The following is a 27,067-nucleotide window of genomic DNA, read 5'->3' on the forward strand; positions in this document are numbered from 1 at the left end:
GTGTTGAACCAGCCTTGCATCCCGGGAATAAATCCTACTTGGTTATGGTGAATAATCTTCTTAATGTACTGTTGGATCCTATTGGCTAGTTAGTATCTTGTTGAGAATTTCTGCATCCATGTTCTTCAGGGATTTTGGTCTATAATTCTCCTTTTTGGTGGGGTCTTTGTCTGGTTTTGGAATTAAGGTGATGCTGGCCTCATAGAACGAATTTGGAAGTACTCCATCTCTTTCTATCTTTCCAAACAGCTTTAGTAGAATAGGTATGGTTTCTTCTTTAAACGTTTGATAGAATTCCCCTGGGAAGCCATCTGGCCCTGGACTTTTGTGTCTTGGGAGGTTTTTGATGATTGCTTCAATTTCCTCCCTGGTTATTGGCCTGTTCAGGTTTTCTAGTTCCAGTTTTGGTAGTTTATGGTCTTCCAGAAATGCTTCCTTTTCTTCCAGATTGCCTAATTTATTGGCATATAGCTGCACATAATATGTTTTTAAAATCGTTTGTATTTCCTTGGTGTTGGTAGTGATCTCTCCTTTAAAGCACATTCTTAATGTGTCTTTAAATCTTTCAGAGTTCAAGTACTATTTGTAGTCCATTTTTCAATTGTATTTGATTCTAAATATCAGTGCAGAATTTATGAATATCTTATGTCAGTTATGATAACTAACAGAAGAGAAAACAGAATGGAAAAGTAATACTTTAAATATTTAAAGATATTTATAATATATATTATTTACATTTATGTATTTATGTAGGCACACATGCATATATATGTGTAATTCATTGCTGTGATACACACTGCTATTTTTCTATCTCCTTCAGTTCAATTCTTAATTATTTTTAATCTTTCTTATATTCTAATAAATTTCACTAGAGTTGTATATGTTTTTTGGAGTACTACTTTGGCTGCATTCCATAATTTTCATTAGGTGATCTTTTCATTATTTCCTAAATTATTTGTGACTCTATAGTTTTTCTCTTTTACTATTTAAGGTGTAGTTTAAAATTTCCAAGTGAATATATATTATTGAGGGGTGGTGAATGATGGGAGTATTTAGCCTTTTTTGTTGATTTCTACTTTTGTGTTCAGATAATACAGGTTTAATATTTGTGTGTGTGTGGTGGGGGCTAAATCCAATTTCAGGTGTTTTTAATGCTGTGATGTCCATAATTGTAGATATTTTAAAATTTATGCAAATATTTTGTGCATTCTATATTATTATGGCCACATAGTTCTACATATATCTGTTTAATCAAGGTTGTTATTTGTATTGTTAAAACTCTTAATACCGTTTTGTTTTGGGTTTGGTCTGTTTGAGCAATTAGATCTTGAGAGAATTATATTAAATTTTCCTGCTTTGTCTTTCAGCTTTCTCATTTCTTCTTGTGTTTGTACCACTTTTTGCTTGTTTAACAACTTCAGTTGTTTCAAAAGTTTTATATACTTTTATATTGCTGTCATGTTGGACTGATAGTTTATGTGTGTAGAATTCTAAGTTAAAAATTTTCTCTTAAACATAACCAAAATAATTTTATTTTCTTCTGTCACTCCGTATTGTGGATGAGGTTCCAGTACTGAACTAGTTTTTTCCTTGGAAAGCAAATTTTCTTTTTGTTTCAAAGTGTATAGGACTTTTTCTTCAACCTTGAAATTTAGAAATTTCCTCAGCTGCAACACTCATTATGAATTTTGAAGAAGTTCTCCTGCTTTGGAAAAATATACACAGTATGTTATATAGGGGAAATGGAGTGCTGCTTCTCTGAAGCAGATGATTGGCATAATTGTTTCTTCTTTAATTAATTACTCTGCCATTACTTTGCATTGTTTTCTTAATTTCCTTTTCTGATAATTCATTGCTAATGTGTAGAAACAGTTGATTTTTGTGTATTGATTTTGTGTTCTGCGTATTTACTGAATTTATTTTTACTGAGTTCTAAGAAGTTTTTTGTTTTTATGGCATCTTTAGGATTTTCTACATGTAATGTCATGTCATCTGCAAACAGACAGTTTTACTTCCTCCTTTCCAATCTGAGTGTCTTTTATTTCATTTTCTTACCTAATTGCTTCGACTAGGACTTCGAGCACTATGTTGAATAAAGTGGGTAAGAATAGGCATCTTTGTCTTGTTACTGATCTTAGAGGAAAAGTACTCAGCTTTTGTCTAGTGAGTGTGATGTTAACTGTGGGTTTGTCATATATAGCCTTTATTATATTGAAGTATATATTCTCTATGTCCAATTTACTGAGAGTTTTTATCATAAAAGAGTGTTGAATTTTGTCAAATGCTTTTTTTGCATCTATCAAGATATGATTCTTATCCTTCATTTTGTTAATGCAATGTATCACATTTATTGATTTGCATTTGTTGAACTATCAGTGCATCTCAGAAAAAAGTCCCACTTTGATCATGATGTATGGTCCTTTTATTTTATTTTATTTTATTTTATTTTATTTTATTTTATTTTATTTTTATGGTCCTTTTAATGTACTGTTGAGTTTGTTTTATATTTTGTTGAAGATTTTTGCATCTATATTTATTAGGGATATTTGCCTGTAATTTTCTTTTCTTGTGATACTGTTGTCTTTGATATCAGAATAACATTGGCCTTGAAAAATGAGTTTGGGATTGTTGAGAAGGATTGACATTACTTCTTCAGATGTTTGGTAGAATTCACTAGTAATGCTGTCTGGCCCTGGAGTTTTCTGTGCTGGTAAGTTTTTGGTTACTGATTCAGTGTCTTTATTAGTAGTTTGTTCATATCTTCTTTCTTCATGATTCAGTCTTGTTGGGTTATATTTTTCTGGGAGTTTTTCCATTTCTTCTAGGTTATCTAATTTCTTCATATATAATTGTATAATTTCATATGATCCTTTGTATTTCTGTGTTATCAGTTGTAATGTCTCTTGTTTCACTAATTTTATTTGAGTGTTCTTTTTTTCTTATTCTAGCTAAAGTTTTGCCAATTTTGTTTATCTGCTCAGAGAACCAGCTGTTAATTTCAGTGATCTTTTCTGAAGATTTAATTTACTTCTGTTCTGATCTTGGTGATTGCCTTCTTCTACTAACTTTGGGCTTAATTTCCTCTTATTTTTTTAAAGATTTATTTATTTTAGAGAGAGGGAGTGTGCACAAATGGGGGTAGGAGGGGCAGAGGGAGGAGAGAGAGTTCCAAGCAGACTCCACACTGAGTGCGAAGCCTGAGAAGGGCTGGATCTGATGACCCTGAGATCACAACCTGACCAAAACCAAGAATTGGATGCTCAACTGACTGTGCACCCAGGCATACCCTGTTCTTCTTTTTATAGTTTCTTGAAGTGTGTAAGTTAGGTTTATTTGCAATTTTTTTTTCTCAGTGTTGGTTTTTATCACTAAATTTTTCTTTTTAGAACTCCTTCTGCTGCATCCCATAAGTTTTGGTATGCTGTGTTTCAGTTTTTATTTGTCTCAAGATATTTTTTTATTTCTCTTTTGATTCTTTCTTTGACCCCTTTGGTTGTCAGGAACTTCTTGTTTAATATCCACATAGATGTGGATTTTTCAGTTTTCCTCTTGTTATGAATTACTAGTTTCATACCATTGTCAGAAAACATGTTTGATATGATTTAAAGCACACATTTATTAAGACTTGTTTTGTGGCCTAACATACTAACTGTCCTAGGGAAAGTTCCATATGTGCTTGAGAAGAATATACATTCTGCGGCTATTAGATGAAATGTTGTGTGTCTGTCTCTTAGGTCCATCTGCTGTGTTGTTTAAGTCTGGTGTTTTCTTTATTGATTTCCTGTCTGGATGGTCTATCCATTGTTGAAAGTAGGGTGTTGAAGTCCCCTATTATTATTATATTGCTGTCATTTTCTCTCTTCATATCTGTTAATATTTACTTTATATAGTTAAATGTTTTGATATGGGTATAATATTTACAGTTGTTATATTCTGTTAATAAATTGACCCCTTTTTTATGATCTGAGGACCTTCTTTGCCTCTTTTTACAGTGTTTGTCTATTTCTAGAAAAATTCACTGTGTTTTTTGGGGAAATTTTCTCTTACATAGAGGATAGATTCTTGTTACTCAAGTATGTCAGTTTTCTTCTACTTTTACACATTTCTTGTTATCTGGCAGCACCACTTCCAAGCATTTTACACTATTGTGGATTTATTTTTGTATTTGTTCTTTTGTTTCAGTTGGCAATCAATAAATACATTTGTTTAATTTATCATTTGAACTGGAATTTCATAAACCTTTTAATGAGATTACAAGTGACATCCTAAATTATTCCCCTGAAGGAAATTCAGACAAGTAGCTTTTTTTGTGTTATAAAATTCTTAAAAGATAAATTTGTATTGGACCAGTTAAAATTTTGTGCATTTTTAAAAGATAGTCTATGAAATAGCTAGGAAAGAAATAAATTCCTTTATATTTATTATGCTAATGTGAGAAAAGCAATGGAATCCTGAAAAATTAATGTTGGATCTACTTGAAAAAAATCCTTTTAATGAGTCAAATGTTACAAATTAAGGAGTGGTGGATTTTAGGTGTGTGTGTGATATGATACATCTCATATACATTTTGAAACTTTTTAAGTGTGAATAAATCATCTAAGAATTCATGAAATAGATGTTTCCTGCCAAGAATAAATTCCTAAAGGAAAAGACATAAAGTATGCATTTCAATATTAATTCTTGGAATGAGTCTTTAGATTTAGGCTATTAGGATTGGAATTCAATCTTTAAGAAAATCAAAGTAAATTAATTTTAAATATTGCTGTCTCATATGATAAATCTTTAGATAGTCTATGAAAATTCATAATCAGTATTAATGTAGAGGAGAATTGTTCTAGTAATAACGGTATGAAAAGTGGTTTCAGTGGTGATTGAACAAAAATATGTTTCGAGTATTTTATTTACTATGCACTATTTTAGTTTCTTCTTTTTTTTTCTTCAAGATTTTATTTATTTATTCATGAGAGACACAAAAAGAGAGGCAGAGACACAGGCAGAGGGAGGAGAAGCAGGCTCCATGCAAGGAGCCTGATGCAGGACTCAATCCCAGGAATCCAGAATCACGCCCTGAGCCAAAGGCAGATACTCAACTGCTGAGCCACCCAGGCGTCCCCTATTTTAGTTTCTGATGTATACCAAAAAGATTATCTTGCAAATAATGCTGCTGTGAAAATCTTCTTGCATATATCTTGCAACTTTTGCCATCCTAACTATAGGATAAATTCTTGATATTGGAATCACACTGTCTGTGGTACTGAAATTATGGGTATATTACAATTGACAGCTACAGTCAATTGCCTTTCAAGTGCTTGTGCCAATTTGTATTCTCACCAAGAGTGTAAAATTCTGTTTCCCACCTTTTCATTTATCCTAGGAGTTAACAAACATAAATTATATCAGAGATGTAGAAAAATTAGATCTTGCTTTGATTTCTGTTGCTTTAATTATGAAGTTGAGTATCTTTTTAGAATCTTAAAAGACTTTTAATAGCTTTTTAAAACATCAAGTTCCAGTTTTAATCATATTTCTTAATAGTCCTTAATCATATGTTCTATATACCAATCTTTTGTCCATTTTATATTCTGTAAATATTTCTTTCCTACTTTTACAAAGTCAGTGTTTGACTTATTTATTATATATTTTTAAATTTGGGTAAATATGTCTATGTTAATAGCTTCTGGGTTTTATGCCTGCCTAGAAAAGTTTTTTGTACCTAAGATTGTAGTTCACCCATGATTCTTTTATACTGTATATGTCTTTATTTTATAACTTTATATCTCTGTGTTAGCCTGAATTTATTCTGCTATGAGGAGTGATCTAGTAGTACAGCTTTATTTTTTTTCAAATGGGTAGCCAATTATTTTAATTGTCATTTATTGAATAAACCCAATTTTTCACAATGATTTGAAGGGTCACTTTTGAGTAAAATGAAACTCATTTGTATATGTGTGGGTATATTTCTGGATATATTATTCTGTCCTGTTGGTTTATTCATTTCTCTTTCAGTGCTAACCAGTTCAAATTTTTTTGGCTTTATAATATGTTGTAATGTTTGGTAAGACTAGTTTGTCTTCAAATTTTCTTAGTTTTCTCGTAAAAACATATTGATATTTTAATTGGTATTCTCTGTGGAGAATAAACATTTTCATACTGTAAATACTGCATATCCAAGAATAGTTGTATCATTTGCTTAAATCTTATTGTATACCCTTCAGAGTTTCTAGCTTTCTTCATATGACCTAGTTTCTTGTTTATTAAGTTTAACTAGGTATTCTTTCTTTTTTGGTTGCTATTGCAAATGGTAATGTTTTTATATATCTTAAAGCCACATGCTTGTCCAGGCTCTTTAAAAACTGTTAATGACATATTTTATTAGTTTCAGGTGTGCAAATAATGATTTGATATTTGTGCACATTATAAAATGATCACAGTAAATAAGTCTATCACCATACATAGAAAAAAAATTTTCTTTTTTTTCTTGTAATGAAGACTTTTAAGATCTACTGTATTAGCAACTTTAAAATATGCAATATAGTACCCACTGTAGTCACCATGGCAGGCAGTGTATCTTCATGAATTATTTATTTTATAACTGGATGCTTGTGCTTTTTTTTTTTTAAGATTTTATTTATTTATTCATGAGAGACACAGAGAGAGAGAGGCAGAGACACAGGCAGAGGGAGAAGCAGGCTCCATGCAGGGAGCTCAATGTGGGACTCGATCCCAGGACTCCCAGGATCATGCCCTGGGCCGAAGGCAGGCGCTAAACTGCTAGGCCACCCAGGGTTCCCCGATGCTTGTACTTTTTTGACCTCTTTCACCTATGTCACATACCACTGGTCTGCCTGGCTATGTTCTTTGTAGCTATGAACTTGATTTTTTTGGTTTACTTTGTATATTCTACATATAAGTGAAATCAAATGATATTTCTCTTTCTTGATCTGACTTGTTTCACTTAACATAATGCCCTTAAGGTCCATCCATGTTATCACAAATGGCAAGATTTCATTCCTTTTTATGGCCGAATAGTATTCTATGTATGTGGGTAGGTGGGTGGGTGTGATATATGTATCTTCTTTATCATCCATCAGTGGATACTTGGGTTGTTTCCATATCTTGTCTATTGTAAATAATACTGCAGTGAATATGGGAGTACATATATCTTTTCAGATTAGTGTTTTTGTTTTCTTCAGATAAATATGCAGAAGTGAAAATATAGAATCATAATTTTATTTTTAAAATTTTGTTTTTAATAGTGAATGCACTAAAATTCCTACTGATAGTGCATAAAGGTTTTCTTGAAATTGTCATGAACACTTATTATTTCTTGTTGTTTTGAAAATAGGCAGTCTAACAGATGTGAGGTGATATCTCATTGTGGTTTTGATTTGCATTTCTCTGATGACTAGTGATATTTTTCATGTGTCTGTTGGCCATCTCCTTTTCTTCTCTGGAAAAATGTCTATCCAGATTCTCTGCCCATTTTTAAATTGGATTTTTTTTTTTTGCTATTAAGTTTGTATGTGTTCTTTAATAATTTGGTTATTAACCCCTTATCAGAAGCTTTTTAATTTGATATAGTCCCTTCTGCACAGCAAAGGATATCATCAACAAAAAGAAAAGACAACCAACTGAATAGGAGAAAATATTTGCAAATCATATATCTGGTAAGGGGTTAATATCCAAAATAAACAAATTTTTGTTTTTCTTGCCTTTGCATTTGGAGTTACATTTAAAAAATCATCACTAAGACCATAGTCTAGGAGCTTACTGCCATGTGCTCTAGTTTTATGGTTTTCAGTCTTATATTCAAGTCTTTAATCCATTTCATTTATATAAGATAGTAGTTTCATTCTTTTGCTCTGGCTGTGTAGTTTCCCCAACACCATTCATCGACATGACTATCCTTTCTTATTGGATATTTTCGCCTCCTGTGTCATAAATTAATTGGCCATTTAAGTGTGGGTTATTTCTAGGTTTTCTATTTTGTTCAGTGATTTATGTGTCTCTTGTTATGCAGTAGCATATTGTTTGATTATTATGGCTTTGTAAAGTAGTTTGAAATCAGGGAGTGTAATTCGGCTTTGTTGTTCTTTTTCAAGATTGACTGTGGTCTTTTATGGTTCTATACAAATTTTAGGATTTTTTTTTTTTTCTGTGAAAAATGTCATTGGAGTTTTATAGGGATTGAATTGAATCTGTAGATTGCTTGGGTAATGTGGACATTTTAACAATATTTGTTATTCCAATCCATAGCATGGAATATCTTTCCATTTATTTGTGTCTTTTGTAGTTTCTTTTTTCAAAGATTTATTTATTTATTTATTTATTTATTTATTTATTTATTTATTTATTTATTTATTTATTTTAGAGAGACAGAGCATGGGGAGGGGCAGAGGGAGAGTAAGAGAGAAAATCCTCAAGCTGACTCTCTCCTGAACTTGGAGCCTGATGCAGGACTCAGTCCTAGGACCAAATATCATGACCTGAGCCGAAATCAGGAGTCAGCCACTCAACTGACCGAACGACCCAGGCACCCCTTCTATAGTTTATTTTTTCAGTGGCTTGTAGTTCTCAGTGTCTAGGTCTTTTACCTCCTTGATTGAATTTATCCCTAGGTATTCTACTCATTTTGATGTAATTGTAAATGAGATTTTTTTTTCATTCCTGTTACTGATAGTTTGTTGTTAGTGTATAGAAAAGCAACAGATTTTTCATATTGATTTCGTTTTCTGCAACTATACCAAACTGTTTGTCCTAACAATTTTTTTTTGGTGGAGTCTTTAGTGATCTCTATATACAATATCATGTTGTATGCAAACATTGACAGTTTTCCTCTTGCTTTCCAATTTGGATTTCTTTTTCTTTTTTCTTTTTTAAAAGATTTTATTTATTTATTTGACAGAGAAAGAGAGCAGAAGCAGGGGGAGCAGCAGGCAGATACAGAGAAGCAGGCTCCCTGTAGAGCAGGGAGCCCAACGTGGGCTCAATCCCAGAACCCTGGGATCATGACCTGAGCCAGAGGCAGCTGCTTAACTGACTGAGCCACCGAGGCACACCTCCAATTTGGATTTCTTTCTATCTTTTCTTTCCTTCTTTTACTCCCTTCTTCCCTCCCTTCCTTTTTCTTTCTTCCTTTTTTTTCCTTTCTCCTTCCTTCCTTTCCTTTCCTTTGTTTTCCTTTGCTTTCCTTTGCTTTCCTTTGCTTTCCTTTGCTTTCCTTTGCTTTCCTTTCCTTTCCTTTCCTTTCCTTTCCTTTCCTTTCCTTTCCTTTCCTTTCCTTTCCTTTCCTTTCCTTCTTTCCTTCCTTCCTTCCTTCCTTCCTTCCTTCCTTCCTTCCTTCCTTTCTTATTGGTCTGGCTAGGACTTCCAATACTATGTTGAATAAAAGTGGTGAGAGGGAGTAACCTTGTTCTTGTTCTTGATCTTAGAGGAAAAGTTTTTATCTTTCACCGTTGAGAATAATATTGTTGTGGCTTGTCATATGGCCTTTATTATGTTAAAGTACTTTCCCTCTATACTTGCTTTGTTGAGTTTTTATCATAAATGGATGTTGAATTTTGTCAAATGCTTCTTTAGCATCCATGTGATGATCATGTGATCTTTATTCTTCATTTTGTTAATGTGGTGTCTGTGTGATTGATTTGTAAATTTGAACAACCCATCCTTGCATCGCTGGAATAAAACCCACTTGATCATGGCATATGATCCTTTTGATGTATTTCTGAATTCACTTTGCTGATATTTTCTTGAGGATTTTTGGACCTATGTTCATCATGGATATTGGTTTTTAATTTTCCTTTGTTGTGGTGTCCTGTCTGGTTTCTGTATCAAGGTAACAATAGCCTTGTAAAAATGAAGGATTCTCCCTGATTTTTTAGAAAGGTTTGAAGAGGGTTTGCAATGTTTAGTAGAATTCACCACTGAACCAGCTGGTGCTAGACTTTTGTTTGTGGGATGAGTTTGATTATTGATTCAAAAATCAATAGTAATTCATCTTACTAGTAATTGGTTTATACAGATTCTCTCTTTTCTTTATGATTCAGTCATGGAGGGTTGTAGTTTTTAGAAAATATCCATTTCTTTTAGGTTTTCCAATTTGTTAGCACATAATTGTTTATGGTACTCACTTAATGATTCTTTGTATATATGTGGCATCAGTTGTACCATCTCTTTCATTTCTGATTTTATTTATTTGAGCCCTCTATTTTTTTTTTTTTTTTTTTTTTTTGGTGAATCTAGCTAAAGTTTTCTCAGTTTTACCTTTTCAAAGAAGCAGCTCCTAGTTTTACTGATTTTTCTTATGTCTTTTTAGTCTCTAATTTTTTCCATTCAGATCTTTGTTATTTCTTTCTTCTACTAACTTTGTTCTTTCTAGTTCTTTAAGGTATAAAACTAGGTTGTATGTTTGAGATTTTTCTTATTTATTGGGGGTAGGCATAGATCGCTGTGAAATTCTCTCAGAACTGTTTTTCTGCATCCTATAAATTTGGCATGTTTTATTTCCATTTTCGTTTGTCTCAAGGTATTTTATTTCTTCTTTGACCCTTTAGTTGTTCAGTAGCATGTTGTTTATTTTTAAAAATTTTTATTTAAGTTCTACTTATTTAACATATAGTGTAATATTGTTTTTGGGTGTACAGTGTAATGATTCAACACTTCCATACAGTACCCAGTGCTAGTCACAGCAAGTGCACTCCTTAATCTCCTTCACCTATTTAACCCGTCCTCCCCTCATCACCCCTTTGATAATCATCAGTTTGTTCTCTATAATTAAGAGAGTATATTTATTGGTTTACCTCCCTCTCTTTTTTTTTTATCCCCTTTGCTTGTTTTGTTTCTTAAGTTCTGCATATGCATGAAATCATATGGTGTTTGTCTTTTTGTAACATACACATATATATGTGATGTGTGTGTGTGTGTGTGTATCGCACATCTTTATCCATTCATCAGTCAGTAGACACTCAGTCTGTTTCCATAATTTGGCTATTGTAGATAATGCTGCTGTAGATATCAGGGTACATCTATCCCATTGAATTAGTATTTTTTTATTCTTTGGATAAATACCTCGTAATGCAATTGCTGGATTGTAGTCAAAGTGGTTGCATTTTTAACTTTTTGAGGGACCTCCACACTGTTTTCCAGAGTGGCTTCACCAGTTTATATTCCCACCAACAGTGCATGAGGGTTCCCCTTTCTCCACATCCTTGCCAACATCTGTTGTTTCCTGTGTTGTTGATTTTAGCCATTATGACAGGTGTGAGGTGATATTGTAGTTTTGAGTTTTATTTCCCTGATGATGAGTGAGGTTGAGCATCTTTTCATGTGCCTGTTGACCATCTATATGTCTTCTTTGGAAAAATATCTATTCATGTCCTCTGCCCAGTTTTTAATTGGATTATTTGTTTTTTAGGTGTTATATAAATTCTTTTATATTTTGGATATTAACCCCTTATCGGATATGTCATTTGCAAAAATCTTCTTCCATTCCCATAGGTTGCCTTTTAGTTTTGTTGATTGTTTCCTTCACTGTGCAGAAGATTTTTATTTTGATGAAGTCCCAGTTGTTTATTTGCTTTTGTCTCTTTAGCCTCTGGAGATATGTCTGGAAAAAAGTTGCTAAAGCCAATATCAAAGAGAATACTTAGGTATGTTTTACTTCCATTTTCTGGGATTATTATGTTTTCCTCTAGGATTATTATGGTTTCAAGTCTCACATTTAAGTCTTTAATACATTTTGAATTTTTTTCTGTATTGTGTAAGAAAGTGGTACAGTTTGATTCTTTTGCATGTTGCTGTCCAGTTTTCCAAACACTGCTTATTGAAGAGACTTTTTCCATTGGATATTCTTTCCTGCTTTGTTGAAGATTAGTTGACCATGTAGTTGTGGGTTTGTTTCTGGGTTTTCTATTTTGTACTATTGATTGTGTGTCTGTTTTTGCTAGTACCATACTGCTTTGGTCACCACAACTCTGTAATATAGCTTGAAGTCTGAAATTGTGAGGCCTCCAGTTTTGCTCTTCTTTTTCAAGGTTGCTTTGACTATTCAGGGTCTTTTGTGGTTCCATACAAATTTTAGGATTTTGTTTTAGCTCTGTCAAACATTCTGTTGATATTTTGATAGGGATTGTGTTAAAGTGTAGATTGCTTTGGATAGCATATACATTTTAACAATACTTATTCTGATCCTTAAGCATGGAATGTTTTTCCATTTCTTTTGCCAGTGTTTATAGTTTTCAGAGTACAGGTCCTAATCCCTTTGGTTAGGTTTATTCCTAGGTATCTTATTGTTTTTGGTGCCATTATAAATGGGATTGATTCCTTAATTTCTCTTTCTGCTGCTTCATTATTAGTGTATAGAAGTGCAGTAGATTTCCATATGTTGATCTTGTATCATGTGACTTTACTGAATTAGTTTATCTTTTTTTTTTTTTTTTGGTGGTCTTTTAGATTTTTTATATAGTATCATGCCATCTACAAATAGTGAAAATTTTAGTTCTTCCTTGCCAATTTGGATGCCTATTATTTCTTTTTGTTGCCTGTTTGCTGTAGATAGGATTTCCAGTTCTATGTTAAACAACTGTTCTTTAACAGTTGAAGAGTGGATATCCCTTTCTTTTCCTGATCATAGAAGAAAAGCTCTCAGTTTATCCCCATTGAGGATGATGTTAGCTGTGGGTTTTTCATATATGGCCTTTTTAATCTGTCCTCTTAAACCTACCTTGTTGAGGGATTTTATCATGACTAGCATGTTGTTTAATCTCTACATATTTGTGAATTTTCGAGTTTTCCTTATGTAATTGTTTTCTAGTTTCATACCTTTGTGGTTGAAAGACGTTTGATATGATTTCAGTCTTTTAAAGTTTATTAAGATTTGTTTTGTGTCCTGACGTATGATCTATACCAGAAAGTGTTAGTTACAGTTACAATATGCTCTTGAAAAGAATGCATATTCTGCTGCTTTGGAATCAAATATTCTGTATATATCTATTAAGTTCATTTGATCTAACGTACCACTTAAGGTGCAACACGTATTTGATAAATTGCACTTTCTTAATTTTTTTACTGTTCTTAATAATTGATTTACTGTTTGAGTGGCTCAGTCAGTTGAATGTCTGACTCATGATTTCAACTTAGGTCATGATCTCATCTCTCATGGTCATGAGATGGAGCCCCAAGTTGGGCTCTGCACTCAGTGGGGGAGTCTGCTTGGGATTCTCTATTCTGCCTCTCCCCACATTTGCACATGCAGGCACACTCTCTCAAATAAATAAAACTTTAAAAACATTAATTGATTTACTGTTCATTTTATTGTTTTACCTATATTTTCTATAAATATTTATACTTGTTATTTTCATTCTCATCCTTTATTTACTTCTCTTGTTTAATTGCAAGATTTGATATTTATTAGTTTGTTGTCCATTAATTTAAGTGATATAGGTCTATATTTTCATATTTTTTAAGAATGTCTAGTTTTGGCATACTTCTTATGCTGCTTTCCAAAAAAAAAAGATTTGGAGAGGCTCATGACTTGAATAGATTCTAAACTTAAATTCCTATATTAGCCACAGTATTCCAAAGGAAAAGTCCTCAATTATACATAATATTGTTTAAATTAATTAGGTTTGGCATTTTTGAAAGAATTAGTGTAATAGAGGTAGTTACAGGGAATATTTTTTAGAACTTTGAGTTAAATAGCAAAAATTCAATTTTATGGTTTGTAATTTCTCTTACTATAAAGGTACATATTATTTTTCACTTTAGTATCTCACATCCTCCTGTGTGAGACCTTTGTTTTGGTTCTATATGTCTGTTGGTCTCTGAATATACATCGCTCTTCCTACCATGGCACTGTCATGCATGGTTGCATTTATTATTTAATTTATCACTTGAGCACCTTTGTTTTCTAAATGCTATACAAAGTTTTGGAGTTACAATGGTAAATAAGAAAGCTATATGTCTCATAGTCATGGACTTTCTGAATTACAGTACTAACACAATATGGTGATTATAAGCTTTGGAATTAGGCAGACATGGATTCAAATACTTCTTTTGCCACCTAGTAGCAGTATGACCTTGGGTGTTAACATCTCTACACCTTAGTTTTTTCATCTCATCTCATCCTTTAGAAAGGAAATACTAAATACTTCTACTTGATAGCATTTTTATGTAAAGTCTATGTAAAGAGCTAATATTTGTCAACTACTTTGCACAGCCCTTGAGACACAGAAAGTCCTCAATAATGGTATGATAATTATTGTTAATACTAGAACTACTTCTACCACAAAAATCATTGCACATGAAAATATCTTTGAGTATTTATATCACATTTTTCTAAGGCCATAGAGCATGAAGACTCAGACTTTAAAAGCATGCATTTCAATAATTGAGCCAGATTTATTGAAAGAGAAAAGCAATTCAGTCTTCTCTAGTTGAATGATTAAATGTGGTCTCTGTTGATTTTAGTAATATTTAAGTGAGCATATTTTTATTGTTTGTATTATATTTTAGATCTAGTTTTATAAAATTGCTTCTTGGCTTCAGAATAACAAACGTTATTCTAACGTGTGTGCAGTGAAATAGCAACTGGACACTGCTTTCCATTTTACTGTTTTGGCATCTTTTGCTTAAGTAAGGCTTATTAAATGAAATATTAATCACAGCATGGTAGTAAATACTTCACATTCTTGTACCTTCTCTGGACTTTGCAAATGGCATAACAGTTCTCTGACCTCTTTTAGTATTAAAATATTACTGAACCATTTTACTTACCTTTTGCAATGTCAAAGGCCAATAAGAAATGTCTTAATTTTAAAACTTTTTGAATCTTTGGACTGATTTTAGGAATATTTAGATTCATTGCCAACTTTGATGAATGATACCTGAAGTGGAAAACTGCTCAAAGTGGGCAATAGAGTTTGGACCTATCATTTTCATCTTGTAATATACAAAAATGGGGGAGGGCATAAGACTATACTTGGACTAAGTACTTGGATCCAAAATTTTGTATCTGAAGGTAGGAGAATAATGGAATTCATAGGATAAACTCCAAGTCAAAAGGCAAAAGTTTTTAAGATGAATCAAGTATGACAAGAGAGTATGTGTATTTGATGATGGGGTGGGAAAAAGAACTCTCACACTGAGTTGGCTAATCTTTTGTTCTTTTTTTCTTCTTTCTCTTTACAAAACAGTCAAATTTGACTTTTTATAGCTGACAAATGGCCTACCTGAAATATTTCACAGAAGAGAGAGCAGGATTTAAACTAGTATTGTGTTATTTTTTTGCTAAACTGAAAATTTTCAGTATGTTTAATTGGTTCCTCTTTATTTAATAGGGCAAAAATAAAACTTTTGGAAAGAAACTTGTAATGTTATTAAGTATAATAGCTTAGAAGTAGTGATAACAGTGAGAAATAAAAACATTAAAAAATTAAAATGGGTAATAACAGGATTTGGGGTTAGTACAGGGAAGATCAGTGGAAGTCTCACATTCATGTAAAGACTAAACATATATATTATTAATCTTAATAAAGACTGCTTTGGTTGGAGGGGTTAGGACAGAAGTCCCATTTATATGAATTCAAGAGAGAAGAGGAGGAAAGTAAGTAAAAATGATAAGTATTGATAACTCCCGAGTATCATTGCTAGAAAGGCAGTAAAGTAATGAGGGATAGTTAAAGAGAGATGTAGGGGTTAAGGAAGGGGATTTGGGGTATTGTTTTATTTTTTAACACTGGAAAATATTAGAACTTACTAGCTCATGGATAGATCTGGTCCATTAAAAAGTGAAAGTTAGTCACATAGGGGAGATTTGTTGCAATTTTTCTAGCATTGACAAGAAGTGATGGTAACTACTGTGTAAGATTAGGGTTTGCCTTTAGATAAGAACATGATTAGTTCATCCATGGTAACGTGGGAGGGCAGAATTTATGAAAATAAATATAAGTAGATTATTGATCTAATGATAAAAGAGAGAGAGGTTCTCTTCTAATTGCTTCAGTTTTTAAATGATTTTTCCAGGTCTTCAACTGACAGTATCTGAGAGAAGGAGGATAATTGGACTAGGGCCCAATACAAAAGAAAGAGAGCTTCAGAAAACCATATAATTTAAGAAAAAAACCTGGCCTGCTTTAAATATTTATATTACCCACTTGGCTCTAGAAGTTATTATTTCAGATCCTGATTAAACTCTTTTCTCTGTTTTGGAGAAATGTTTCTCTCTTACCTCTCAGCTCCTTATTTAGGGTGAAACAAAAAACAGTTATTCCGTTGGACAAAGTTAGATATCTGTTTTATCTTAATAAAAAGATGAACAACAAAGTATTTTTTGGCAGTCTTTTATATCCAGTCACTAAGTTGTGTTTATTCTTATCAATTGCAATGTCAAAAATTAAAGGACTATTGACATTCTGATTTCACTTTTTTCATTTCTTAAAAAATATAATTTTGTTTTTCTTCTTCTTTTAGATGTTCTTAATAGTTGCTCCTCTTTCTGTCCTCTACAACTGGAGGGATGAATTGGATACCTGGGGATATTTCAGAGTCACTATTTTACATGGTAACAAAAAAGACAATGAACTGATTCGTGTAAAGCAGAGGAAGTGTGAAATTGCTCTAACAACTTACGAAACGCTACGTTTATGTCTAGATGAACTTAACAGGTAATGGAAATGATTGCATTAATATTCTGTTTACATCCACAGTATCCTTTTACGTTGTGATTTTTAAAAAGTTCTAAATATTCTTTAGCATTGAATTTCATTTCAAAATTATTGAAATACATAGTTTATAATAACTTGTTTTCTAAGGAGGAAGAACCTATAGGTGCCTTAGCATGGAGCCTGCTTAAGATTCTCTCCTTCTCCTTCCTCCCCCTCTTAAAACAAAATAAAACAAAACAAAACAAACCTGCATCAGATTTTATTATAGTCCATTCTTTTTCCTTTATTCTATTTCCAAACAATGCATCCTAAAGGAGGGTAATACTGTTCTAAATTTCATGCATATGGCACCTCTAGATTAAGACAGCAGTTTTCATGAATGATTTTAATTACGGGAATTTGTTGCAATTGTTGAGCGGCAAAAAATATATATACATTTCGAGGATCAGTGTTCCAGGACTGTAAGTACCCAAAAGAAATGAGCTGGTAACGTGTGCCTACCTACATCTTCAGATTTTAATGGGGCATCTCAAGACATAACTATAAAGCCATGTAAGTGTTTGATATGTAACAGATGATGCATGGGAGCACGTAAAGAATCTAACTCTGCTGCAGAGTGAGTAGAATGGTCAGGGAGCTTCCCAGAGAAGATGACCTATGATCTGAGTAAGAATTGGATGGATAAGTAAGAGTTGAAGAATAGAAGAATAATGCAGGAAGAGAGACCAAAGCGCATTTGCAGAGGCCTTCAACCAACAAACATCACGGCTCATTTTTGAATAAATGAAAGCAGTTCTGATACTTTCTGTGTCTTCTGGCTATAGCATGTGTGTAAGAGGGAAGTGGCTAGGAGACAATAACAGTGTGGGAAGCAAGGAACATTTTATAAAAGATACTGAAAGCTCTCTGGAGGAATCGAGGTCTTTATTTATCGAATAGTAAAGTATCCTTGAAATGTTTACGGTGGATTACTAATATGGTAAAAATGGTCAGATTTGCATTTTATAAGTAACCTATCGGCTATGTATGCAGACAGAGAAGAACCAAACTAAATGGAGAAAGACCAACTAAGAGGCTTATTATGAGCTAAATTGTGACCCTTCCAAATTTGTATGTTCAAGTCCCAGTCCCAAGGCCTCAGAATGTAACTGTATTTGGAGATAATATTCTTAAAGAAGCAATTAAGTTAAAATGCGCAGCCATCAAGGTAGTCTAGTCCAATCTGTCTGGCGTCCTTAGAAGAGAAAGATACCAGGAACTTGAGTACACAGAGGAAAAGATACATGGGGACACAGCAAGTGTCATATATATAAGCCAAGGAGAGAGGCCTCAGAAGAAAACAAACCTGCCAACACTTTAGTCTTGGATTTCTAATCTCTAGAACTGTTGTGTTTAGCACCTTTTGCTCATAATAATATTTTTGAGATTCATCTATGTTGTTGAAGTATCTATGATTGTTCTTTTTTAAAGCAGACTTGTATTGCATTTTATGAATATACCACATTTTGTTACCCATTAATTTGAGAATAGATATTTATATTTGGATTTTCTAGTTTTTGGTTATTTTAAGTAAAACTCTAAGAAATGTTTCTGTGTAAGCGTTTTTTTAAGGATACATTTTCATTGATCTTGGGTAGACATTCTTGCATTTCCTGGGAGTGGAACTGTTGGAATATGTAACTGGAGAAGAAACTGTAGAAGAAACTGCCAAACCATTTTCTTGATGGGTTGTACCATTTGTTCCAACTAGCATTTTTGGGGACTTCAGTTGCTTTACATATTCTCCGACATTTATCATTGTCAGTCTTTTTGTTTATAGATATTTTAGTGTGTCTGTGGTGGTACTGTGTTGTATAATTTGTATTTTTCTGAGGTATGTATATATAAAAAATATGTTTATTCTACAGTTGTTAGATATAGTGTTCTATAAATATTAATAAGGTCAAGTTGGTTAAGAGTTGTTCTTAAGTGTTCTCTATCTTTACTGATTTTCTGTTTTATAATTTCTGAGAGAGAAATGTAATCTTCAGTTATATTTGTGTGTTTTTAAATTTCTTTCAGTTTTGTCACCTTTCAGTTCATATATTTTTAAGCTCTGTTATTAGGTATACACACATTTAAGATTAGTATTTTTTCTTATCAATTGATCCTTTTATCTTAAAAAATGTTCTTTTTATATCTTGAAGTTTTATTTGATATCAATATAGACATAGAGTCTTCTTATATTTACTGTATATTCATCTTTTTATTTGAATATATCAGTTCTTTATATTTACATTGAGGATTTTATAGGTTTTTATTTTAAAGATTTTATTTATTCATGAGAGACACAGAGAAAGACAGAGGGAGAAGCAGGTTCTCTCTGGAGTGCCTGAAGCAGGACTTGATCCCAGGACCCCAGGGTCACAACATGAACCAAAGGCAGATGTTCAACCACTGAGCCACCCAGATGCCCTGAGCTTTTTGTGGTTAATGATAGCTAGATCTTTTTTTTTTTAATCCATTCTGATAATCTGCCTTTTTATTTGCAGTATTTAATCCATTTAGATTTAATATAATTAGTAGTAAGGTGGATTTCCATTTTTGTCAGTTTAGGATTTGATTTTATCTCACTTAGAAGCTAATAATAGCTTGCTCCTGTTTCATAGATGCTATCAGAAAGACAGGAGTAATCTGAGGCATGGAGAACTTAAGTGACTCACCAAAGCCTACACAGCTAAGTTGTTGGTAGACATGAAATTTAAACTTTGACCAACTAACTCCAGAACTTGGGCTTTTATTTAGTATATCATATGATGCCAAAAGATGTTCTTTATGTACATAAATGTAATAAGATATTCATTCATCATAGTATCAATTGTATTTTAATTTTTAACTATCTACCCCTTTAGGCTGAGGACGTTGGTATAGGATAATTTCTGTATTTCAGAACTTAATAACACTTCTAGCACATAATAATTGCTGAATAAATGTTTATTAAGCCATTATCTTCTGTGATTGTTACAAACACAGACACAGTTTCAGGTGTACAACTTAGTGATTCAACAAGTTTATATGTTATGCTCTGCTCAAATATTAAGTAATTTTTGTGAGAATAGTACCCTGTGTTAGAACAGGATTAAACATTAATCACAGGGGATCCCTGGGTGGCGCAGTGGTTTGGCGCCTGCATTTGGCCCAGGGCACGATCCTGGAGACTCGGGATCGAATCCCACGTCGGGCTCCCGGTGCATGGAGCCTGCTTCTCCGTCTGCCTGTGTCTCTGCCTCTCTCTCTCTGTGTGACTATCATAAATAAATAAAATTTAAAAAAAAAAAAAAAGTTCTGCTTCAAAAAAAAAAAAAAACATTAATCACAGATAATCCAGAGTAAACACACTATATGAGTGAGCTGTATCTCCTTTTGTTATTATATGTTTTGCTTCATTTTTATTTTTGTTATATATTATATATGTATATTATTAAAAAGCCAAATATGAAAAACTGCAATTTACTCCTGCCTGCCACCTCTATTACCTATTCTTCAGACACAAACACCTTCTATTCTTTTACTTATATTCTTAATTTTACCTCTGTATTTCTAAGGAGCATTTTTATGCTGTAACTTAATTTTTTATTTTATCTTCTTTTTTCTTTTTCAAGTTTTTTTTTTTTATTCATGACAGATACACAGAGAGGGAGAGAGAGAGAGGTAGAAACACAGGCTGAGGGAGAAGCAGGCTCCACACAGGGAGCCTGACGTGGGACTGGATCCTGAATCTCCAGGATCTGGCCCTGGTCTGAAGGCGGCGCTAAACTGCTGAGCCACCCGGGCTGACCATTTTTTAGTTTTCTAAAACTAAATTCACTGATTTCTTTTTAAGGAAAATGAGGATTTTGCCCTTCTTTTGCTTACTTTAGAAGGTGACCTGACTGGACTATTTTATGGAATAGGAACTACTTATCTAGGAGATCCAACTGCTTCTTAGACTTGAATATTTACTTAAGTCTGATTAATGGAGGAATCTGGTACCACCAATTCCTAGCTTTTTATGACCTCAATAATATGAATCAGATTGCTTCTTGGCTTTCTCCACTACTTGCATAGGCTACTGCTTTCTCTGCTTTTGTAAGTCATCTTGTTCATTTTCTTCCCAAACTCTAAAATTTTGTTTTTTTCTCTTTCTCTTTGTTCTTTTTTAATTTTATATTAAGAAATTACCAAACCTGTAGAAAACTTGAAGTAACAGTATATGACCATCTATATACTTACCACCTAGATTCATCAGTTGTGTGTGTGTGTATGTATTCAGATGTTGGTAAAATATGTTAATGTGCATGTGCCTATGTCTATGTACTGTGGTGGAACTGAGTCATTTCAATAAGTTGTATATAACATGACAATATTATCTCTAAATATCTTAGCACAGATTTCCTAAAACTAAGTATATTTTTTCTCATACACATTATCATTGTCACACCTAAGAAAATTAACAGCAATTAAAATTTCCTTATCATCAAAATATGTTAATATACAGTATTTGCAAAGCAGGATTCCATGAGTGTTCAAGTGATGGATTTGTTGATTAATGTTTAATCTCTTCTAATCTAGGACATTCCCCAACTTTTTTTTTTTTTAATTATATGATACTTTGAGGGGATCTGGCCAGGTATCTTTTAGGATGTCTCAAATATTAGATTTGTCTATTTGCTTTCTCAAGGAATTGTGTATTCCTTTAACATCTGTGTTTCTATAAGCTGATTTTGGTCTAAAGGCTTAATTATATTCAGGTTAAACATTTTTTTTATATGAATACTTTATAAGTGATACTGTGGGCTTCATATTTATTTCTGGAGCTCTTAATGTCTGGTTGTTTCACTATTAATGATACCAAGTTTGCTCTACAGGCTAAAGAAGTGGTCATCTGAGATTATAAAGTTATGTTTCTCCCTTTACAATTAGAAGTAATTTGTGAGGTGATACTTTGAATCTATTTGAATATTCTGATCCTTCAATTCTTTTGCTTAGTGGTGTGAGCATACAAAAAATATTCTTGCCTGAGTCAGTTGTTTTATTGGGTTTTGCAAAATAATATTTTCGTAAATTAATTTCTTTTACACTTAATAACTGACATTCTCCTTTAATCAGGAATTTTAACTATGATATCAACTAAAAAAGCAATGCAAATGCTTGACTCTGGCGAATTTTCAGACTAAGATGTTGGTGTAATGGTCATCTACGATGATAGCAGTTTTCCTCCCATCTCCCCCTTATTTTGAGTGTCACTATGGATTAATTGATTGGTTAGTGAAGTACATTTGACATACCATAGAATATATCCATTCTAAGTATAGAATGATTTTTAATAAATTTATTTATTTATTTATTTATTTATTTATTTTAAAGATTTATTTATTTATTCATTCAGAGAGAGCGAGAGAGAGGCAGAGACACAGGCAGAGGGAGAAGCAGGCTCCATGCAGGAAGCCCCATGTGGGACTCGATCCCAGGTCTCCAGGATCACACCCGGGCTGCAGGCTGCGCTAAACCGCTGCGCCACCAGGGCTGCCCTTTTAATAAATTTATAAAGTGATTATCACCACAATTCAGATTTAGAACATCTCCATCACCTCAAAAAGTGTTTTGCTTAGAGTCAGTCTGTGGTTCCATCTCCAGTTTCAAGCAATGCAGTGTGCTTTGTTCTCTGTAGATTTGCCTTTCCTGGAAATTTCATGTAAATGGAATCATTCACTGTGAAGTCTTTTGTGTTTGGTTTCCTTCATTTAACAATGATTTTTGAGGTTCATCGTGTTGTAGCATGTTTCAACAGTTTGTTGCATTTTATTGCTGAACAGTACTGTTATATATATATACACCTCAGTTTGTTTATCCTTCCCCCAATGCAAAGACATTTAGATTGTTTCCAGCGTGGGGCTGTCATGAATAGTGCTGCTGTGCACATTTATGTACAAGTTTTGCGTGGACGTAAATTTTCATTTTTTTTTTTTTTGGACAGATTCTTAGGAATGGAATTGCTGGGTGTTTTGAGAAATTTAATTTTTTAAGAAAACTGCCAAATTGTTTTAGAAAAGTAGCTGAACAAAAAAAAGTAGCTGCACTTTCCCCAAAACAGTTACTTTTTTGTTTGAGTATTTGTTCCCCTATCCTGTCAATACTTGATATTGTCAACCTTTTTTTGATTATAGCCACTCAAATGGATTTGTGGCAGTTTCTTGTGGTTTTAATTTGCATTTTTCTAATGACTAAAGATGTTAAGAATCCTTTATGTACTTATTCATCCTTTGTATATCTTCTTTGGTTAAAAGACTATTAAAATATTTTACTCACATTTAAATTGGATTCTTTTAGCTTGTGTTGAATTGTAATAATTCTTTATATATTCTGTGTATAAGCTCTTTACCAGATTGTGATTTGCAAGTATTTTCTCCTAGGCTGTATGTCTTTCATTTTCCTTGTGATTTCTTTGGAAGAGAAGAGTTTTTAACTTTAATAAAGACCAATTTATAAAAGAATTTTTTTGTTGATATCTAGGAAATTTATACCTAACCCAGAATCACAAGATTTTTTTCCTATGTTTTATAAGTTTTATAGTTTGGGTTCTTATTTTTAGGTTTGTGATCTGTTTGAGTTCATTTTTGTTTATGGTGTGAGGTAAGGATATAAATTTTTTTTTCATAAAATTTTGGGTTTTTATTTATTCAATGTTTTATATTCAATTATAATCATCATTCTTAATGATGCTCAAATTTTCCAATTACTCTGGCTTCTGTGTCCTTTGGCTCTTTGCTGTTTCCTCTGCTGCATGTCTGAAATCAATCATGTCTCCATGGGGCTCTGTTTTGTTTTATTTTTAGGAGACTGACTACTATGGGTGCTCACTGCTACTGGGGTAGCAATTGATTCTAAACCTTTTTAGCAGACAGAGCTACGTATATAACTTTTTAAAATCATAAGTTTATATTGACTTTTTTCATTCAGATTTAACATTGTAAGTTTTGCTTTTATTTTATATTTCTCTAGTTTATTCTTTTTAAAAATTCCTTTTTTTTGTCATTTTAGTAATGTTTAAATGACTGTTTTCATTGTACTATCATTAAACAGAATCTGTGCCCTTTTCTCTCCCTACATATTTAATTTTTATGGGTTGCTCAAACCCATGACCATTTAACTAACAGAATCATATGGAATCATCAAAGAGTAAATAGGGGAAAAGCTCTAAAACCATGGTAGAGAAAGTTGCTCTCTAAAAATTATACAGAGTAAGAAAGGAAAGCTTTCTCAAACCAACCACTTCCCCACCTTTTTTCTCACTTTGCAGTTTGGAATGGTCAGCTGTCATTGTGGATGAAGCTCATAAAATCAAGAATCCAAAGGCTAGAGTAACAGAAGTTATGAAAGCTTTGAAATGTAATGTTCGCATTGGCCTCACTGGAACCATTCTTCAGAACAACATGAAAGAACTGTGGTGTGTTATGGATTGGTGAGTGAAAACAGTTTTTCTTTTTGGGAAAATTTTTAATATTTCTTTAATTTAGTGTTACCTTGTTTGCTCATTAATCATTTCTTAAAAAAAAAAAAATCATGTCTATTTATGGTCACGTTTGTCCCAAACACATTATACAGAGTAGAGAGTCTCATGTATACCTATCTTTATATAATACTCTTGGTCCCGAAGTAAATATCTGAATTATTTACCGATTCTGTCATTTTGTAGTTATACATTCTCTTTTCTTGTATTTTGTTATTGTTATCATTCATGAACAAGTAACTTAGAATATTTCTTAGAAGCAAAAAAAGTCAATGTGTTTCTTTTTAGATAATTTAATAAAGCCATAATATTTTTGTTGTTGTTGCCTTTAAAGGGCTGTGCCAGGACTTTTAGGTAGTAGGATCCACTTCAAGAAGCAGTTTTCTGACCCAGTAGAACATGGTCAGAGACACACAGCAACAAAAAGAGAACTAGCTACTGGTCGAAAGGCCATGCAAAGGCTTGCAAAGATGATGTCTGGATGGTTTCTCAGGCGTACCAAGACTCTAATCAAGGATCAGTTGCCTAAGAAGGAAGACCGGGTGAGAACTGCATTTGTTTAAATCATTAATTTCTCATCGTTTAAGTTATTGATTTTTCATCATGTTTTATTTTTTCTGAAAAAAAATTCTTTTTAAGAAGAAATCTATTTCCTGTGGTACTTTATGAATATAATTTTTTTTGTCTTTTACTAAGTGTGGAAAAAGTTGTTATATGCAAATTCAGAAAGCATTAATTGAGCCCAATCTAACAGGTTAGTTGACAGGTTTATTGTTAGTATACATAAAACTCATTTCTCTTATTTTATAATAAGAAGGCTTTTGGTGTAATTCTTTCTCAATGAAAAAAGAACTCTCTCCCTAATTTGTTTTCTGTTCATATTTTGCCCTCATATATTGTGCACTATTTGTAGCCCCTTATATTCTTTGAGACCTTGTAACAGATACAAGACTATAGTGTTTAAAAGGTTTGTTTTATAGGTTTGTTTCTTTTAAAATGCTGTTTATTTTATACAACCAACTTAATTTGAAAAAGTTTAGGAAAGTTATAATTAAATTCCAGTAATTGTTTAAGAAAACTTGAAGAGTAAATCTTCAGAGTTTTTTTTACATGTAGTGTCCTCTCTGATAGTTTTTAATTCTGTGGTTCTTCTAACTCAGGTAATGGAATAAAGGTTCTATAAATTACCATGAATTAAGCTTAATTAATATTGTCCCAAGTATGGGTAATACTATCAAATATTCTCTAGTCTTAGAATATCCTGTTGATTATTACTTTTAAAAGACAGATTTGAAAGGCAAATATACTGATATACAAGTTGGGGAAATTGACTTTTTGATCTAAAGCAAATACTACTATTTAATTGAAATACTTAATGAATCCCCACCTTTAAAAATATTTTGTGCAATTTTATGTATATTATTTAGTTGTCTATCCAATAGGAGGAATAACTATAAATATATGAAGAGAGAATTGTGCATAGAATGTTTAGAGCATGGGCTCTGAGATGAAATAATATAAGCTTGAATCCTGGCTCCCCTACCTAGGAGTTTTGTGACTTTGAGCAATTTGCTGTCTTCCAAACCTTGGTTTCTTTATCAGTTAAATAGGAATGATGATAACAGTGCCTTACATGGTTGCTCTGAAATGTGTGGCATGTAAAAAGTGTTTAGTAAATGTTACTATGTGTTTTAAGGTACTTAGGAATAAATTTAACCAAGGATTTGAAAGACCTATATACTGAAAACTATATAAGAAACTGATGGAAGAAATTGAAGAAGATACAAATAAATGGAAGGATACCCATGTTCATAGATTGGAAGAATTAATATTGTCAAATACCCAAAGCTATCTATAGATTCAGTGCAATCCCTATCAAAATTCCTATGGCATTGTTTTATAGGAATAGAACAAACAATCCTAAAAGTCATATGGAACCACAGAAGATCCCAAAATAGCCAAAACAGTCTTGAGAAAGAAAAGCAAAGTTGGCAGGCATCACATTTCCTGATTTCACAGCATGTTCCTAGGCTATAGTAATCAAAACAGAATGGTACTGGCATAAAAACAGACACATAGATCGGAGGAGTAGAATAGAAATAAACCCATGCATATACATACAGTCAAATATAATATTTGACAAGGGAGCCAGGAATACTCAGTGAGTAAGAAAGGAAGATACTCTTTTCAATAAGTGGTGGTGGGAAAATTGGATATTCATATGCAAAGAATGCAATTGAACTTCTGTCTTAACACCACTCACAAAAATTAACTGGAAATGGATAAAAGATTAATACACAAGACAAAATCTTATAAAACTCCTAGAAGAAAACAGGGAAAAAGCTCCTTGATGCTGGTCTTGGTGATGATTTTTTAAATATGATATAAAAACTATAAGCAACAAAAGCAAAAATAAAATATAAGACTATGGGGTGCCTGGGTGGTGCAGTTGATTAGGTGTCCAACTCTTGGTTTCAGCTCAGGTCGTGATCTTGGAATGGTAAGATCGAGCCCTGAGTTGGGCTTAACACTCAGTGTGGAGTCTGCTAAAGTTTCTCTTTCCCTCTCCTCTGCCCTTGTGATTCCTGCTCTCTTTCTCTCTCTCTTTCTAAAATAAATAAATCATTATTTTAAAAAAAGTGAGACTACATCAAAGTAAAAAGTTTCTATAACACCCAAAGAAACAATGAGCAGAATTTTTTCTTTTTGCAGTATTCTTTTGTAGTGATTTAAACATATAAACATTCATAAATAGATGGCTTTTCCCTTGTATTCACATTTTTGAACTCTTACTATGTGTTTTATGACCCTCGTTACATACAGCTACATCCAGAGGACTTTTACCAATTTCCAGTGCTACTAGAAATCTAAGGTAAAT

General features: G+C 32.6%; 1 protein-coding gene across 2 annotated transcripts in view; it reads left to right on the forward strand.

Moving 5' to 3' along the window:
• Positions 1 to 27,067, forward strand: part of ERCC6L2 (ERCC excision repair 6 like 2) — a 125,694-nt gene that overhangs the window by 29,403 nt on the left and 69,224 nt on the right. For both annotated transcript variants that reach the window (XM_025984209.2, XM_072763894.1), the window contains exons 4-6: positions 16,468 to 16,661; positions 23,980 to 24,141; positions 24,524 to 24,731. In XM_025984209.2, coding sequence (XP_025839994.1) covers positions 16,468 to 16,661; positions 23,980 to 24,141; positions 24,524 to 24,731 — 564 coding nt within the window. The remainder of the gene's footprint in view (positions 1 to 16,467; positions 16,662 to 23,979; positions 24,142 to 24,523; positions 24,732 to 27,067) is intronic.

This window comes from Vulpes vulpes, chromosome 1 (assembly GCF_048418805.1).
Source record: "Vulpes vulpes isolate BD-2025 chromosome 1, VulVul3, whole genome shotgun sequence".
Classification (NCBI taxonomy): Eukaryota; Metazoa; Chordata; class Mammalia; order Carnivora; family Canidae; genus Vulpes; species Vulpes vulpes.